Raw genomic sequence first — 20,099 nt, 5'->3', positions numbered from 1 at the left:
TTGAGCAAGAAATTGGGCAGTCTGGAGTTCTGGGCGCTTCATTGCAATGACCACTGCTACATTGGTGGTTACAACTTCTTGTCTGACATATCCCGTGTATGGCCATCTTGAAGTGTTACGATATCTAGAATAGAAAATTCCATTGTTGGATATCGTTATCTCTAATTTCAAAATTCCAATCCACCCCAAGATACAACTGCATGATCTGAATGGCCACCTTTTTAACATCATGTTATTTTTAGGTCCAATATTTTGTATTCATTTCTTTTTTTTCAGGTATTCAGCTCCAAATCTCTGCACAGACATAGAGGTAAATTATAAATTTCTGAATGAGTACAGCGACCTCTAGGGGGAGCTTCCTATAAGCTGCTTTATTATAAAGTTTACTGTGTCAACAGTATGCAGTAAAACCCTTAGACCCCCTCCTCCCTTACAGCATCTGTAGGGTCTACAGACAAACACATTAATTAACACATCATTTTGGATCCATTTAATTTAATAAAAGAGGTATTTGTTTTACTTGTAAGAGGTGGCTTTTTTAAATGTATTTTCCCCCCAGCCACTGATACCTGTGCAGATCCATACTCACCTACTCCCCACTGCTTCATTACGCCTCCCTGGTTCCTTTAATGGACTTCTGGTCTCTATCCTGTAAACTTCTGGATGGACGCGGTCACATGCAGCCATTGAATGGCCTCAGCGGTGACAAGTCCCCATGTGGCACATGATGCAACAGTGACATAGCACTTGGGACATGTCACCACTGAGGCCAGTCATTGGCTGCAACGGTTCACAAGACCAAGTCTGTGCTAAGTTTACAGACGTGGACCGGAAGACCAGCCAAAGGTAGCAAAAGAGCTGGAATAAGCTGCCGAAAAGAGGGGAGTATGGATTTCTTTACAGGTCCCATGGGCTGGGGGGGAAATTTCAGGGAAAAAAAACCTGGACAACCCCTTTAAGGTTTGAAGTGCGTAGCAGTATGAGAGGTGATTTATTCATGTTTTGTTTGTAGTGACAGGGAACTAACAGAAAATACAAAGGCAATAGTAGTTTTTTTTTAAACAAAGTTAGTGTCATAAAATTAGGCTCATATTAACTACATTGCATTATACTGTTGGAGAATATGAAATTGGTGTTTTTTTGTAGATAAAACAGAGTTTTCATTTTGGGTGGAGTTACCTTGTAAGTATACACAGAAATCTGTAATTTCCTTTTCTCGGGAGTCTAGGCTCTGTCATTTTAACCACAAAACAAAGTTTTACCTCATACTGCTGATGTAAATGCCTAGCTTGCCATCTTAAGTATTAATGGGTCTAACATTATATAGTAAAAAGAAAATGCATAGAATATGCCAAGAGCTACAGTATGTCCTACCTGATTTCACATGGTCGTAATACAAATAATTAAATATATTGCCAAAATAGAACTTAACTACTAGCCTTGAAGGGGTTGTTTGGGAAACCATAATTCTAACATGTGCCGGCAGCCAACCGCTGTCTCTTGTGGACACATCACCGCTGGAGCCAGTAGTTGGCTGAAGAGGGTCAGGGGACCATGTCCATGCCGGGGAGGAAAAAAACAAACCCCAGACCAGAAGATGGAGATGCAGTAGCCAGCGTGTAGGACCAAAGTGGTGAAGGGCAGGTAAGTATGATCTCTTCAGTAAGGGAGGCAGGCTGCTGGCTCCTGTTAGAAATGCCGTATTCCCAGACAACCCCTTTAAACTGGTGTATAAAGTACTTGCATTACTTAACAATGAATAACAAAATAAAATCAATCATCGAATTTCCGCAATTTAAAACGAAAGTAGACATCAGAATCAGGCAGGAGTATGCCGAGTCCTGAACGGCTGTTATCTTGGCCAACTGGTTTGAGGCTGATTAATTCCATGTCCACATATATGAGAAGAACAGTGAGGAACTGTTTTATTTCATTCACTGCAAAGAAGCGGCCAGGACATATGGTGGATCCAGAACCAAATGGCATCAAGAAAGCTTTGAGTTTTTTGCCCTTTTTGAAGAAGGCTGTTTTCTCCTTTCCATCTTCTACAAAACGATCATATTTATATTCCTGAGGAAAAAAACAATTGGATAATTAATAAATATGTACAATAAAAGGCATCTAAATCAATCAACTATCTATCTATCTATCTATCTATCTATCTATCTATCTATCTATCTATCTATCCATCTATCCCAAATATTAAAACCTTACACATGCTAAGTAGGGTTGAGAAAATCGAACTCCATGAAGTGGAGTTTTATCCTAATTTCAGGGAAAATAAAATTTTTGCGAAGCCAAGTTTCCTTGTGCTTCGTGGTAACAAATCGATTTGACCCGAAATGGGGTAAAAAACTAAAAAAATCATACTTACCTCATCCATTTGAGCGCAAAAATTGATTGAAGATCCTGTGCGAAATCCAGAGCGCAATGGCTTCATGGGCCTCGTGAGATTTCGCTCTAGATCTTCAATGAAGATGGCCACCAAATGGATGAGGGTAAGTATGATTTTATAAAGTTTTTATAAATGTTACACTGTATTTTTGCTTTCAGATGCCACGATCAGCTATTAACACGGCATCAGAGGCCCTGACCCTGTCATTGCACCCACAACTTACAAACAAATGCACTTTGTGACGAAGTAATTAGCCACAAAGCAAATATTTTGTAAAATTTGGCGAAGCAGCTGAATTGAAAACTTTGCTTATCACTAATGTTCAGGAACTATTCGAATGCTTTTAGATCCTGCTTTCTCTTTCATGCCTGCTTGTGGAGCATCCAGTGGATGTTTCTTCTTTCCCTCACGTCTCTCAATACTCCAGCGTGATTTACAGTACATGCAATCTCCTGTGGGAGATTTACAGTACATGCAATATTAAAAAATATTATTTACAATAGCACTGAAAATTCAATACTTCATAGTATTAAAAAAGATAGATGTTATTTACTGCTCAATTGGAAAGTTCCACGTTTAAAGGTGCAATCCCCCTACATTCCACCATAGGCAGAATTCAAGTTGGGCAACAGTGGAGATCCTAGGACTTGCAGTCCAACGACTCCAAGCAGGTTGAATTCCTTCTCGTACTCCCTGCAATGTCCCACAATTCTAGTGTAACACTGCCGGGTGTTCAAATATTCAAAGGTGCTTTATTGTACTCACATGTTAAAAGCAATGAAAGTACATATCACCACATCCTCATGCGTCACTCCAAACCCCCTAGCCCGACCCAGGGTTTCACCCTTTGGCTTCTTCCAGGGCACACTGCATGTGCTCAGCTACACTCAGCTGCTTGTTAGCCACATGTAACAAAAAGTAACATAAATTCAAATCCATATATGGGTCAGGCAAGGAGTGTGATGTGATGTAATGTTGGGATATGTGTTTTTATTGCTTGGGATATGTGAGTACAATAAAGCACCAGTGAATATTTTAATGTGTTATGTTTATTTTAAATGGAGTCTGTCACCACTATATGACCTTAGACACCGCTTACATGGCTCTGTAGCATACCTAGACATGATTCTAATGGTACCTTTGTTATTTTGTTTTGACTTGCATAAGCAGGAAAAAAAATCTGTTTAATCCATATGCAAACTATGCATGCAAACTGTGATGCCCATTGTGGGCACAGCATCGCTTCACGTAGTGCGCATGCACGGGCCGGTGGACCAGTGCAAAGGCGCAGGATCTCGGCCAGACCTAGCGATGAAGCAAGGGACTTGGAGGGCAGGCAAAGTAAGAGGCTGGGGAGGAGTAAAGTAAAAAGAAGGCAGAGCAGCCTGGGCTCCTACACAGGGAAGGCCGCCCCTGGCGCTTGTGAGTGCTCAAAGTGATACAAAGTGATCAAAAAGCAGTATGTACCCAAAAATAATACCAATCAAACCATCATCTCATTCCTCAGAAAATTTGACCCTACAAAAGACAATCGGCCAAAAAATAAAAAAGATATGGCTTTCAAAAAATGGAGACATAAAAACATAATTTTATTGTTTAAAACCAAAATATATATATATAAAAAAAAAACATATTAGGTATCGCCACATCCGTATGTCACGGCTGAGGATGGGGGAAACCCTCAGTCGTGCGATGCCAGAAGATGTTAGTGGCTGCTCGGCTAGGACGGAAATCAGGGAGCAGGTCACGTTCTATCAATCTCTAATTCTGACCCTGTCTGCTAGCTGTATGAGCAGACCCTGATGGTAGGAGGGCTCATACTCCAGAATCTAAGATTCCTACTAGCCCTCAGGGTGGCCCTCAACTAGGAGCAGAGTAGGACGACCTGTTCCTCCTAGATACGGAGGAACAGGAGTCTCACTGGCCAAGCTACAAAGAAAGGGGAGACACAAATAGCTTATGGCAATGGCAGGTAAATGAAACAGAACAACACCTACCTGCCACAGACACAGAGCCTGGAACCTATGTATAAGTGCTGCTGTCCACAAGAACACAAACAGACACAGCACACACCACACATCACACAGGAACTCAGGACCATAAGCTGCAATAACAAGGAGACCAAACACACACCTGTATAACACCATGCAACATAACTTATGACCACAAGGGTGGCCCTCACTGGCAGATGGTATAAAAACCAGGAGGATGACTCCAGCTAACCATGGCTGAAGTATCCCTCAGACTTCTGCTCTCAACTGAGGCTAAATAGCCCATGTAGCCACACCCACACAGACACACCCAGTGCTCACACATTAGGAAGGGAATTAACCCTTCCCACACCAGGGAAGGGAAGACAGCCACTTAAAGGGGACGTGCACCCATACAAAAACCTTGTGCACAACAAACAAACACAAGGCACACCTACATAGACAGGTTGCCAGGTGCAACCGCATGCAATGACAGCGAGCAGCCTAGCAACCAGCTCCAGCTGCTCTACTGCCACATACCTTATGGTGCCAGCGGCAACCACAGGTGAGGCAACCTACTTCAGCCCTCACCTGTGATTGACAACAACCCCAGACCGCAGGCAACTGCTTGCGGTTCAGGAGTCAAGGCCATAACCATGGTCGTGACACCGTAACAACCTTCTCTATAAAAATATCACATGGTATGGTATGGTGAACAACGTAAAAAAGAAATAAAAAACGTGCCCAAAAAAATATTTTTGGTCACCATACATCACAAAAAGTGTACTACCAATCGATCAAAAAGTAGTATGTACCCCAAAATAGTACCAATCAAACCGGCATCTCATCCCGCAAAAAATTAGACCCTAACTAAGAAAATCGTCTAAAAAATAAAAAAGATTTGGCTTTCTGAAAATGGAGACATAGAAACATGATTGTTTTTCTGTCAAAAATTGTGCTCCTATATAGCTATCCGTTCCATTGAAATGAATGGGATGCTCAACGCTGCAGATGCAATGGCTAGAAGGTAAACAGTGAAGAGGAGGCAGCGCGCGCGTGCCTTCTCTTCAAACAGCTGGTCGGCGGGGGTGCCAGGTGTCGGACCCCCACGGATCTGATATTAATGACCTATCCTGAGGATAGGCCATCAATAACTATAACTTGGACAACCCCTTTAAGGTGAAAAATGGCAAGGTCCTTAAGGTGTTATGGTTGATGCTGAAGAATAAAGCATATCAAAATGAACTTCATGAGCCATCATTGGGATTCTGAAGACCCACTGTGGACCTGCCTAACGCCATATTAACTGGTGATTTCCAGTTAATCTGGTTCCTTGCAATGCTAGGGTTCTAGTTGAATATCCAACCATTGACAACATCTGCACGGAGTTTGTATGTTCGCCCCATGTTTGCATAGGTTTCCTCCAGGTTCTCCGGTTTCCTCTCACACTCCAAAGAAATACTGATAGGGAACTTAGATTGTGAGCTTCTCTGGGACAGTGAGTAATGATAAGATTTGTAAGCACTGTGAAATATTTTGGCGCGATATAAGTGAGTAAAAAAAAAAATATATATATGGATTATTTTTATTCACCTTGGATGATCATGATTTCCATACCATAAAATACAAGATCAAAACATTTTTACTGTACGTAATACATTAATAGACAGCTAATTAATACTTAAAGTACTAACACCTGAGACAAATTAGTGAAAAACTTTCAAAAATCATAAAAAAATCATAAGTATATCAGATGAAGCATGTGTCCAGTAGGGATTGTGCAGGTTTACATTATGAAACAGCCACAGCACACTGTGCGAAAACAACACTGCAAAGTATATTACAGTAAACACTTAGCACATACTACAGGAGCTCACAGTCCGTGTAATCACACTCTGTATGGACGGGATTTATTACTAGGAATAATTTCACAGGATTCAAATGCCTGGCGATCCCAGCCCACTTGCTGTAACTAATACTGATGGTACTGTAGAGAAGCTGCATTGAGAGGTACTTTCTAAGGCATTTTGTGCTACCCCTTTTACATTTATAAAAGTTCTATAAAATAGAAGGCATTCACCCATGCAAAAGTTGGAGGGAGGTATCCAAAATGATGCAAAATGTGTGAGATGCAGGCAACAACAGAAGTGATAGCTTTTTATGACTCATCCTCCCCATCCTGATTCTGTCCCACACCTGCAGCATTCTGAATAATTTTTAGATAGTATCTTAATTTGCCAATCTGCTGTTAGATTGCCTGTATGCTCTGGTTTCTGTGTCCTTGACTCTTGCCAATTCCTGTGTGCCCTAAACCTCACAAGGGTCATTCCCACATCACTATGGGCCTGAGCAATAAGGTCCCAGTCTGCTTCAGTGTGTATTTGTTCTAGAGCCTTATGTTTTTTACTTGGCTTACTTGTTTGACCTGGTTCATTTGCCTGCTGCCTGTTCTTAGGAATGAACTCCACCTTCTTTTACTCTTGTTCTATCTGACCATTATTCTTGCCAGACATAGGTGGGCAAGCAGGCTCAAACTGGCCCAGAGGATGAATCCCCCAGTGGGCACTTGGCTAGGGTGGGCCCTTAGTCCACCATCCACTACACAAATGGGACATGGCACAGTACACTGACTACACTACATACATACAGGCAACGTACATCATGCACTTACCTGTCTGCACTCCCTCGGCTACGGCAACCAGTCCAACTAACAGTTGGGCTGCTTGACCTATTAGGGAGCTGGGACGCCAGACCAGTCAATAAGATGCTGGACACAGTTGCCTGTGATTAATATTCCTTCATCTCTAGTTAGCTACTTTGGTTCATTGACACTTTGCCTGTTTCTTTGACATTGCCTCTGATTACTGATTTTGCTTACCACCTGACATAATGGTTTTTGACTCTGCTAGTTTGTCACATTGCCTTTGCATGCTGACTTTGTCTCTGACATTTTCTCCTGGTTTCACTTTGCTGTGTATTTGTATGAGATTTGGGGATTTTGATCTGATCCTGGTTTTGTCTGTCTGGTTTTCACCTCTTTCTCTCTGACAACACTGTCCCCTTTTTGGTGTAAGCCCCTGCACTTAGCTAGGAAGGGACCGTGTTCCAGTTGTGCACTTAGGATGGATAGTGCAAGTAGGTGGGGACAGTGGTGTGTGTGGAGTACGGGGATGCACTGTTCTCTACTCTTTCAAGATACATACAGCATCTAAACCAGCCTAAAACTGAGTGACTTACTTATCCTCGACCAGTTCTAAATGTAAGACAGCTTCCTAGCGTGTTTTGTGGATCTGTCCGTTACAATAATACAACCGCATGCATCCACCGTGAACGGACCTGGTTGTGTTATGTCTTATATAGCCAAGACTGATCCGTCATCAACTCCATTGAAAGTCAATGGGGGACGGATCAGTTTTCTATTGTGTCAGAGAAAACTGATCCGTCCCCATTGACTTACATTATGTGTCAGGATGGATCCGTCTTGTTCCGCATCACATCACGGACAGAGAAACGCTGCTTGCAATATTAAGATCCCATGACCGATCTCAATAGCGGAATTGAAAACGCTAGTGTGAAAGTAGCCTTACATTTATACCCTTTTCTACGCCTGAAACAGGCATAGAAAATGGTAAATAAGATGGGCCTGCCAGCCTGCCCCCTTCCCCGCCATCCCCACACCCACAATTTAGACCTGGCGTGGGCGGGGCAAAGTCACAGATAGTTCTAAATGTAAGACAGTTTCCTAGCTGTCTTACATTTATACCTTTTTTTTATGCCTGAAACAGGAATAGAAAATGGTAAATGAGATGGGCCTGCCAGCCGCCCCCCTTCCCCGCCTTCACCACGCCCACAGTTTAGACCTGGCGTGAGCAGGGCAAAGTCGCAGATAGCGGCGCAACTAACCATTGCGCTGCCATCTGTGTCTAAAATACATATAATAGGTATAATTTTTTTTTTTTTTAAATGACCCCCTATGTTTTTAGCCACACAGACTTCAATTTGGTATGCTAAAGACCATGAAAAGCAATGGACAAATTGCAAATATACATGTGCTTTGGAAGAAGATGTTTTGGGGGCTTTTTTTTTTAAATCAAACCCCAAACTTGTTAAAGTGAATAGGTCCGAGGTTCAATACTAGGCATGGCACACATACTGTATGAGAGCAGCCCCTTTACCAAGCACTGCAACCTTTCTGGCCCTGTGACTGGGGCGGATCTGCTGGCAGAGCAGCCTCCAGTCTCAGGTATATACTATGCTATGGCTGATCAGTGTACGTGCCTTAATCAAAACTATTATGTTTTTATTAGAAGTATGATGTCTCTTTAACACAAAATCTGTTAATGATTAAGTACACATTTATAAAAATACATACATAGGCACTTGGCAAGTATACATGGCCAGCTGTATTATATTCCATTGGTTAATGGACAGCAGTTTTAAGAACATTCTAGGCTGACAGATGGTTAATAGTATACATTCCTGCTCAAAGAATAAAGCTGAAAAACAGTGATAAATATAGCTAATTATACAGTACATATATGTTAAAGGTTAATTTTAAATCATGAATTCATAATGAAATGCAAAATAGATTGTATTATTTTGGTAATTACACTACCATCACATCTACAGTTTAAACCGTCGCAAAATGCAGATCTGCCTGAAAATCATAATCTCGATTAATTACCGAATCACATTTGATTATAAGGACAATGAAATTGTGATTATTGGTGGGAAAAAGCCAGAAGCTGCAAGGTTGGGAAATAATTGCAATACTTTTCACTAACATGTCTGACAACCATAGTCTATCAGGATGCAAAATCGTCCTCAAGTGTTCCAGGATATAGAACAAATACAAAGAATACATTTTCTTAGTAGAATATGGGCTACATAACATACTGTACAAATTGGTTTGAAATAATGTCATAAATAATTTAAAATGTAGCCTAAAGGCGCATTTACATGTGCCAACAAGCAGACAATTATTGGGAAGGAAGCATTCTTTCCCGATAATTGCCTGCTGATCAGTGGAGGTGATGAGCAGCAATCACCTCCACTTTATGAGGACGAGTGATGGCTTCTGAAGTCTTCTGTTGGTGTCATTAGCAGCTCTAACCTTATCATCTGAAAGGTCACATCTTTTGGCATGACCTCATCAGTTGACTTAACCTTGTAACCTGATGACTTCACACTTTTGTTGGCATGATGTCATCAGCTGAGGCGGCATGCATGGTGTCTGTGCCCACAGGGGACAGTTGGGCAATGGCAGACATAGACCGCCATCTCAAGAAAAGAACAGGGATCTATCAAAGTCTTCATAACACATATGTGTGGAAGTGTACTATTGTATTAAAGGGAACCTGTCATCAACTTTATGCTGCCCATACTAACAGCAGCATAAAGTAGAGACAGGCAGGTTGATTTCAGCGCTCTGTCATTAAAAAGTTAAAATTAAGTGGTTGCTGAGAACTAACATCACAATCATTGCAGACTGGGCCTGGAAAAGAGTCACAGCCACCTGAGATGAGGAAAGAAGGATCGGCACTCGCTGTTGGTATATAATCTTGTGATTTATTGTCACATTCCAGTATGTGACAATAAATCACAAGATTATATACCAACAGTGAGTGCCGGTCCCTCTTTCCTTTTATCTACATGGGACGCCTGCCCTGGGACACGCGCACCGCCACTCTATTTCCCGCTGTGCCGATCGATATATTGCATACAGCCATATCGAGTCCTGGTTATTCATGAATTCCTGCTCTCCCTGCCGATGACTGACAGTCTTCTACCTAGTTTTCTCCTTTTCTCTCTAGGAGAGAACTGCTAATCATCAGCAGATGGGTGAGAGTGCAGGAGATTATGGATAACCATGACTCTTCTCAAGTAGATTTGACTCTATTCAAGCCCTGTGCTGCAATGATTACTATGCTGGTTCTCGGCAACCACTTACTTTTAGCTCATGAGTGACACGCCACTGAAATCAGCATTTCTATCACTATTTTAGGCTGCCCTGAGTGGTGTCAGCATAAAGTTGATGACAGGTTCCCTTTAACAAAGGAGATTTCTGAGGGCCTCAGAAAAAAAGTTGCTCATCCGGCTGGAAAAGGTTACAAAACCATCTCTAAACAGCTTGGACTCCACCAATCCACAGTTGGACAGATTATGTACACATTGAGTACACAATTCAAGACCATTATTACCCTCCCAGGGTTGTCGTACAACAAGGATCAAGCCGAGAGCAAAGTGTGTAATAGTCAGCGAGGTCACAAATGAACCCAAGGTAACCACTAAGCAACTAAAGGCTTTTCTCAAATTACCTAATGTGGATGTTCATGAGTCCATTTTCAGGAGGATACTGTACAATAATGGTGTGCATGGCAGGACTGCAAGGACAAAGCCGCTGCTCTCCAAAAAGAACATTGCTGCCCGTCTGCAGTTTACTAAAGATAACCTGGACAAGCCATTGTAACAATGTTTTTTTGACAGATGAGACCAAAATAGATCTTTTTGGTTTAAATGGAAAGCATTATGTTTGGGGAAAGGAAAACAGTGCATTCCAGAATAAAAACTTCACCCCACCTTTGAAACACAGTGGTGGAAATATCATGGTTTGGGCTTCTTATGCTACATCTGGACGAGGATTTCTGGAACAATGAATGCTGAACTATACCAGTAAATTCTAATGTAAAATGCGGGACATCTGTCTGTGAGCTGAATCTCAAGAGAACGTGGGTCAAGCAGCAAGACAATGACCCTAAACACACAAGTCGTTCTACCGAAGAATAGTTAAAGAAGAATAAAGTTAAAATTTTGGAATGGCCAAGTCAAAATCCTCATCTTAATCCAACAGAAATGTTGTGGATGGATCAGAAGTGAACAGTTTATGGGAGGAAACCTACCAACATTGAAGCTGTTTTCTACAGAGGATGGGTTACTGGATTATTTTCATCAGAAAGTAAATGTCCAAGTCTAATATTTTGACTCATTTGTTTGATTTGGTTATCTTTATCTACTTTTAGAACTTGTGTAAAAATCTGATATCTGATGTTTTAGATCAAATATATGCAGATATGTAGATAATACTGAAGGGTTCACAAACAGTCAAGCACCACTGTATAGGATGTCTAAATTAATTTAATAGGTCTGGGATCTGATTACTTTTGTGGGTCAGGTTGCGCAATGTGGTTAAGAAACAGAATTTTTATATGCTGCCTAAAACTAATTTAAGAGGTCTGGTCTGGGGCCTGAATAATTTTGGCATCTGGCTTAGGGTCTGATTAATTTTTGGAAGTCTGGTCTGGGGCCTAAATTTATTTAGGGGACTGATATATGTATTTATTGATTTGGGGATTTGTTCTGGGCCTAACTTTATTTTGGGATCTGGACTTAGGTCTGATTAATTGAGCTGTCTAGTTAGTAATCAGGAGTTGTCATCATGGGCTGGTTGGGGAAAAAAAGTAAAGTGAACCACACAAATCAAGAGAACATGTCACCTGTGAGTCACTGGATGTAATTATTATGTATTTTATGTATGTAACTATATTCAATCTGTGCTGTATTCTCTTGTATATTTGCAGGGTGATTATACTCTTCAGTGTGGCATTGCATGGCAGTATTACTGATGCATGTATGGTGGTAGCATACACCAGCTCCTGAATGTGTGGTTAGTTTTCAAGTAAGGTAGTCTTGATCTGATTTGGGGAGATTGTCCTAATCTGGCTAGGGCACCAAAATAACTTGACTGTCCCTGCTTTTATTTACTTATATGTCTCAATGAAATAGAATATCCATTAACAGTCGGTTTTGACTTGCACCCCCCCCCCCCCCATCCTTATGCCATCAGCTGTCAGTAAATATCTTGCCAATTTCATTATTGTTTCATAGGACCAGAAAGAGCTTGAGTAAAGATGATGGCAGATGGTTATGTAATCTGCCTATTACAGTTTGCTAAAGCATCTATGAAACGACACCCCTGTTTTCACAATGATGTAGTAGTCAAAAATGTGGAGGTAATTGAACAAGGAGAATTTTAGGTCAAGCTTCCTAAATTTCATCTTCATTTATTTCCTGATGATAAATGTAGAAACTAGTGGTGAATGGTAACAATCAGATTGTTCTATGCAACAGTTTAGCAGCAGTGACAGATGTATGAAAATTGATAAGCTTCTTTCATACAGTCAGTACAGGTTTTATTAGAGCAGAGGTTTAATCTACTAACTTACATTGTTTTTATTTATAGAGGGGGCACTTGATTTATGGACCAGCTTATTCGCATGATAAAAATCATTCGGTTTTATATGTTCCAATTCCATGGTATATTTAGTGTTTTCCTAATTGGCTAATTTAATTTTTCCTTCCTTTATACCCAAATAAAGAAGTAAAATGCTTGTGTAACGGGTGCCTCCCCCTAGGCCCCTGCATAACACGACCCAAGTGTAGGAATGCCGAGTGGTATAGTGCGGCCTATAATGTCTCTTCATGTGTGTCATGGTCCTCCTACTTGGATATGACCGAACCTCAGACTTTTGCTCCGAAGCAATAAATAGGGGGAATAATTGGGGGATAAAAGAATAACTTGAGTCCAGACCTTGAGATAAAGTTCAATGGAAGCTTTACTTTGCATAAACGTTCTCCAAAACGGTTTACAGGCTTTGTCTTGGTTCCAGCAGGTTTTAGCATGAAACTGGCAGGCAAACACCACTCTGCTATATCTGTTTCTCTCAGACTCTGCTGTACTGACAGGCTGGCTGTATAACTCAGCTTCTTCTGTATGCTGCACTTCACTTTGTAGTCTGACTCTAGGTTATGCCAGGGAACTTTCCTCCTGGCTCCTGAGACTTCAAGCTTTAGCCTCCATTGCTAGCAGAGCTTAAGGTGCTCTGGCTGGCATGGGCTCGTCCGGCAGAGACGTGCCCCGGTATACCCTTCCCCTAGCTGGGGGTAAGCTAAACTGACTAGAACTCTTGCCCCATCCTTCCTGCATGAAATAGGACTCACCCACCTCTCTCCAGAATTGGGGGGGGGGGGGGGAGTGTTCGAATGGAATTAAAGGTTCCATTCTATCTAAGTATAGCTGTGCCAGATTTTCTTCCACCGGCTGATTAACCAGGCACATTACATGAACAGTTACATAACATTAGAAATGCACAGTGTGGAGTACCTGGAATAAATGCATAAGATGACATGAGGTTAGACCAATAAAGACAGTAGAAAGGTGCAGAAGTGTTACATTCCCCCTTACTTAAAGCCAAACCGTCCTTGGCTTGTGCTTAGGTTATGCTCTAAGGAAGGTTAAAGTGCTGCATGAGACTTTATACTATCATGACATATATATATTAACATAGAGACGGCTACCACTAGGTTCCTGCCTATATGAGTAGAGTATCTATTCATAGTTTTCCCTCTCGTATAAGCAGTAAACCAAAAAAGATACTGCACTAAGCGCTCAAATACTCCACACAGGACTGGGCCAGAGTTGTATATGGAGCGTGTGGGTGTCATGTACTGTAATCCCTCTACAATGCTATGAGACACCCGCAAATAGAAGGGTGGCTTCATCTTGTAATCCCTTACTAGCACCAAGGCCTTATAATGCTTTACACCTTGTCACCTTGATGACTGAGCAGGTAGCTAAACATTTATGTCTATAAGGCGGCACACTAAGCCTTAGGACACACCAAACTAGGAGGAGGAGCTGGTTCACTCCTATATCTCCATGAAGGCTACTCCCTCTAAACACACATTAGCAGCTGGGTTACCCTTGGCATTGTTAGACCTGCTTGTGACTCTACATTAATGTCCTCAAAGGCAGTCCATATGAGCTACAAAGTAAGGTGCTAGCTACCTGGCTAACTATATTAAGTCCAGAGTCTATTTGTAGTTCAGGATCACATTGCGGTACCCGTAATAGAGTCCATACAATTAGCTAAATACTTGAACGTAGCTGAAACAGTAAAACATTGGTGCAAAAATAGTGCAAATATATAATGCAATCCAGGGCTGGGACAAGGTCCACCACCAACAGAGGCTGAGCTGCCCAAGTGCGCCCCCCCATCTACCCCACCAGACATTTAGATGTTATTTATTCCTGCAGCTCTAATGCTCTGATGATCACTGATCAGTAGATGACTCAAGTCTAGCCCCCCCCCCCCACCATTTAGATATGTTTGTTATTAATCATCATCCACCCCAACCCCCCCCCCCCTTCCCCGGGGCGTTCTTTGTAATTTTACCCCATCCAGAACCCCATCAGACCTCAGATCAGATGGAAAAGAATATTATCTTTATTTAAAAACTATCTTACTTCACTGCCTGGCAGACTCTCACGCTCTATCCCTGCTGGGGCCTGGGCTGGGTCGTGACACACTGTGCTGCTGCCTGCTGTTGCCCGCGCTGCTCCTTGTCTCCAGAGGGCGCACATGTGACCTGACTGCGTACAGCGCATCAGGTCAAAGTGCGCGCTGTACGCAGCCAGTCAGGCAAGCGACTGAGCAGAGACCAGAGCAGTGGAGCGGCCGACCCAGGAGGCGGAGCGGGGAGGGAGCGTGTAAATCAGTGCCAAGTGAGTCACTACTCCCTCCATCCTCCAGCGCGGCCGGCAGCCCGGCAGGCGCGGCAGCAGCAGCGACGTAGTCAGTGGCCTGCCTGCCGCCCAGAGGCTGGGGAGCTGGCCTGCGCCCTGAGGCTGGAGCCTCCCCAGCCTCTGTGTCGGCCCGGCCCTGATGCAATCAAATTTACATTAGAATCCATAGAGCTCAGATATATACGTTTGGGTCTATTCCTTAAGTGTTGGCGGATCAAGTGCACCAAACTGGAACACATAGTCAAGAGTAATTTGCAATCCACATGAGGCAACCTGGAGTGTTTCTGCATATCAACGGAGTCCTTACAAAATATTACCCTCTGGGTAAGGACCAAACAAGGGCAACAAGAACACACAAACGGGCCAACCAGTTCTCACCCTTCAGACACAGTTCACGTTGTGGCTCCAGTAGTCCAATGGATGGTTTTATGGTTTTCTTCACAGCACGAGATCTCTTACAGGAGGAGCTGGAAGTATTCCTCCTGGGTCCCATAGTTGAGGGTGCAAAAGTCCTTCTTTAAGCTGCGTGACATCCTCATCGCTGTCACTGCTAGCTCTGGTACTCTCTGTAGCTGTAACTCCAGCAGAAGCTTTATCTACGATCTCCTGGTGGCCTTCTGTGGAAGAACTTGGAATTGAAGGATCACCGTCTTCTGGAGGATCCTCTGTAGGCCTTGGCTTTTAAAGGATAGCAAGAATTTCCGCATTCGGTGCTGTTTCCGGAGTGCATGGAGCAGTAACAGTGGACTCCTCACTGGTGGTTAGGTCACTTTCAGTGGTTGGAGGATATGGTAGTGTCATACCAGGTGTGCTGTCTTCAGTAGTAGGCTGAAAGGAAGTCTTGGCATTTTTGTAGGCTTCATGCAATTTTCTGCGCTATTTTTCCTCAACAATTTCTTTATATGTTTTTCTTCTTTTTCTTCTTTCTGTTAAGTCACCTTCTCCACTAAGCATCCTCTCCATCTTTTTCCTTTCTTCCTATTTATTTATCAAGTCCTGTAATGCACTCCTCTTGCAGGCCTTCCATTGGGCAAGGTCATTCTGTCATGTGTCATCCTCCTCTTTGAGTAGATCACTGACATACTGCAGATGTTCTTGGTGGGCTTCTCCTGAATTACATGTGAGCCAAGGGGCCCCAAAATGGTATGGCATAGTAAGAGGCATGATGCAGGTGGCTGCAGCTGTGGCTGATGGATCACTGCGGTCCCGGTGGGTGCTAGCTTCACTTTCAGAAATGGCTTTTGATACCCTGTACCTGACTAGAGGGGGGTCAATGTGTTGCTATGGGCAATGGTGGCAGAATTGGTGCGTTGCTCCTTTAAGAGTCGCTGCAACTGCTAAATTTTGGGGAGTATGATGCTCTGGCAGGCAGATTATAGCCCTTAAGAGTCTCTAGCAAGGTTATTTTCCCCAGCAGTTCTCACTCAGACCTCTAGACATTGCTTCTCAGGATCCAGGGAAGAAGGAACTGTATTTCCCCTTTTCCAAGATGGCCACCGCTTCTACTTTCTGTTAGGGGTACAGTTGGTTTCTCTGTCCTCCTAGGGACTTGTACTGAACACTTTAGCTCCTTCTGCTGCAAGAATGGTTCCTCTGTGGAGGTGGGCTGTTTGGTTCCCTCCCAGGGGCGTAGCTATAGGCCCATGGGCCCTGGTGCAAGAGTTCAGTTTGGGCCCCTCTTACCTCAATACCGTTTTCTAACACCACCAGACCCCTACACGCCCACCATGCCCAATGGCAGAACTAAAATCTCACCGAGAAAATACATTTTAATAATAATAAGTGCATGCGCAGCTGCTCTCCATTCATTTTCTATGGGTCAAGTGAAAATAGCCGAGCGCTGGCTCGTCTATTTCCGTCGAACACATAGAAGTGAATGGGTGCGGTGGCCGGTCATGCACGTACCGCATGAGCGCTCCCATTCACTTCTATGGGGAGCCGGCTTGGTGATGGTCGGACTGGAGTCCTCCAGCCACCACCTTGCAGGGCTCCGTTCTCGATATAGGTGCGTGGGACCCGCAGCTATAAGACAATGGGGACATATCCTAGCGATATGCTACCACAGCCATGTGACTGTAGTTGACACTTTAAGTCAATTCTAAAACAGGGATACATCAGAAGGCAAGGTAGTGGCAGTGTACCCCCCAAACTGAGGTGACATGCTGTACAGCCACATTACAGCAGTGTCACTCACACAGTGACTATTACCCAGTCCCAGTAGAACCCAGCCCCATCCCAGGCCAGCACAATCTGGGGAAACCAGTAGAAACTGGCCACTTTATACACAAACTACTAGCAACTAGGTCCTAGGCCCCTGGCCCTGCCCGCCTACTAGCCTGTAGCAGGCCCTTCCACATCAGTCAGGCCTCCGCTGAGCTGCAGACCTTTAAGCTCATGCTGGCTGCTGTGCTGCTATCTCCCAGTCAGTCCCCATTCCTACCCACACAGCATCATCGCTCTGTAGAGGTCTGCTGGTCACGCTGCCTCACCTTACTCACTCCCTGAAGACTTTGTAGTCTGACTCTAGGTTATGCCAGGGAACTTTCCTCCTGGCTCCTGAGACTTCAAGCTTTGGCCTCCATGACCCGCAGAGCTTAAGGTGCCCCTGTACACACTCCCCCTAGTTGGAGGTAAGCTAAACTGACTAGAACTTCTACCCCACCCTTCTTGCAGGAAATAGTACTCGCCCACCTTTCTCCAGAGGGGGGGGGGGGGGTGTTAGAATGGAATGGAAGGTAACATTTTAAGTATAGCTCTGCCGGGTTTTCTGCCACCAGCAGAACCAGGCACATTACATGAACAGTTACATAACATTAGAAATGCACAGTATGGAGGATCTGGAATATATTCATAAGATGACATGAGGTTAGACAAATAAATACAGTAGCAAAGTGCAGAAGTGGTAACACCACTCTGGGGTGTTACACTTGTCCGATTACATTTTCTAAATTACATCCCCAGCTTGCTATACCTTTAAATGTGTCATATACTTACCTGTTCTCTGCTATTTGGTTCCTGCTCAGTGGGTCCCAGGCTGTCTTCACTTACGGTCCCAGCATGTGAACTTCCTGAAAGAACAGTGTATCCTGCACCTCTGCAACCAAAGACTGGCCTCAGTGGTGACATACCCCAAAGCGGCATGTGACCCTGTAGAAAGGTCCAGTGCCATGCAAGCTTTGAAAGAAAAAAAGGAAAATTCCTGCAAGGGTTTGTTTCTGCTGGATACCAAGAATGGCAGAAAAACATTATTTTTTGCAGACCGTCCATAAATTTCTGAAAACATTTATTTTTTGCAGACCGTCCATAAATTTATGGATAATTGGAAACCTTGACAGCCATGATGGGATGTGGCACTGTTTCTGGGAATAAAAAGTATACCTAGCTAAAGAAAAGGTATAGAAATACATCTAAATACAGGATAAGCAAGTGAGAAAATTGATTATTATCAATCATTTAATTTCCATTACCTCCAATATAATTTAATAGTTAATTAACCATTGGCTCAGAACTGGATTGGAAATGAAGCAGCAGCTTCCCCATATCTCTTCTAATCTTCAGCCTGCTAATAGAAACTCTCGCCATTGGATTAAGGACAAATAAAAATATTTACTGAGTACCTCTGATTAAAAAGTGATACTAAACTACTCCACATGTGGATGATATAATAAATAATATTTTGCGTTAAACCAGTCATGTCTCTCAGTTATAATTAGGCAAACGTTGATTAATATTCTAAAGTTTCTCTGTAAAAATTAAATTACCAAAAGAGTAAGAATCTTCCAATTATTTTTTTGTCACAACAATTTGGGATTATTAAACAAGAATATTATTTTCAATGGGCAGAGGCGAGGTTAAGATATCTGAGTACTGATACTGCCCCAGATGTGGAACCACATGAATAGGCATTTGAATTTCTAGATATTTGATATCCGAAAAACTCTTGCCACTTACATAAGCACAATTATCTTCACCTACTGATCAATGTTAAAATTCTACTTGATATATATGAGTTGCCCTTACTGTCTTGAAGAGGGCATAAGAATGTACTGAAAACATAAATCCTCCCAAGATTTTGTATGCTATAGTCATGGTCCCAATCCTTCTCCCAAATCTTTCTTTATCACAGACAGGATTTAATTTTGCACTACTGATCCTAGCACATGTTGTCTTTTTTGTCTTTTACCGGTCTTCCAGAAATTTTTTATTTGCATGTAAGAAGGAGTGATTACTGCTAATTATCTCCACCTGAGTTGTCCGGCCTCTTTCTATTTAAGACCATCACTCAGCATATACTATTGTCATGAGTAAGGATCAAAACCTGACGATCCAAAACGCGTAGATGTACATATTGGATTTTATTCTGCACCCATGAAATAAAGATTATCACGTATTACTACTGCCATCTTGGAAGCTGGATCACTTTCTTCTGTTGCTTTCGTCCACGCATGGTTCCTGGCGTTTTATACGGGCTTCCATTAGTGGTGATTCAGGTGAGCTCTGCCACACTGCATTGTATCCTCCCAAATCTTTCTTTACCACCTTACAGAAATCCTTTTCTAAATATATATGGAAATGTAAAACAACCCAAAGTTAGCAGACATCTGGGCCTTCAAGCCTAATATGAACCTATATTTTTAAGTAGATGGTTGGATTTGGTCAGTATGACTAGGGGTAAACTATGTAGAGAAATGGAGCTATAATTAAAAGAATCTACAAACATCCATCTATTATGGACTCAAGACTCAGTGAATCATCTTAAAGATTGTATCAGTGAGATAGCAAACACTTCTCAAAAAAAGTGGTATTCCATAAATGCTCCTGGTCTGACGGAAAGGACAGAAAATCCAAAGGGTGCTTTTGGAGCATGTCAGCTCTGTACACAAAAAAGGAAGACCAATTAAAATATAATATTTTTAGCTCAAAATGAGTACAATGCAATAATAAACAAAGGTGTACATAGCCTTTAAGCCTTCATATCTTGAGAAAAAGACTTGGAAATGTGGTTTTCGGACAAAGACACTAAATTTATTTCATCCCATTCCCATGGCTTTTTTGTATTGCATATGTATCCTAGAGAAACACCTTTAAACTTATCCCTAGATGGTATTGGATCCCAAGAAAGTCTCTTCTATTGGCAGAGGTGGTTTTGCAG

The 20,099-nt window shown here is 42.6% G+C and overlaps 1 protein-coding gene across 1 annotated transcript in view; it reads right to left on the bottom strand.

The window, feature by feature from the left end:
* Positions 1-976: 976 nt before the first annotated feature.
* LOC122938626 (cytochrome P450 7B1) overlaps positions 977-20,099 on the bottom strand; it is a 242,314-nt gene continuing 223,191 nt past the window's right edge. Inside the window, exon 6 of the mRNA XM_044294276.1 lies at positions 977-2,070. Coding sequence (XP_044150211.1) covers positions 1,774-2,070 — 297 coding nt within the window. The 3' untranslated portion in view covers positions 977-1,773. The remainder of the gene's footprint in view (positions 2,071-20,099) is intronic.

The sequence above is a fragment of the Bufo gargarizans genome, chromosome 5 (assembly GCF_014858855.1).
Source record: "Bufo gargarizans isolate SCDJY-AF-19 chromosome 5, ASM1485885v1, whole genome shotgun sequence".
In the NCBI taxonomy this organism is placed as follows: domain Eukaryota; kingdom Metazoa; phylum Chordata; class Amphibia; order Anura; family Bufonidae; genus Bufo; species Bufo gargarizans.
Note: the sequence above shows the minus strand (reverse complement) of the source record. Positions and strands in the feature narration are given on the sequence as shown.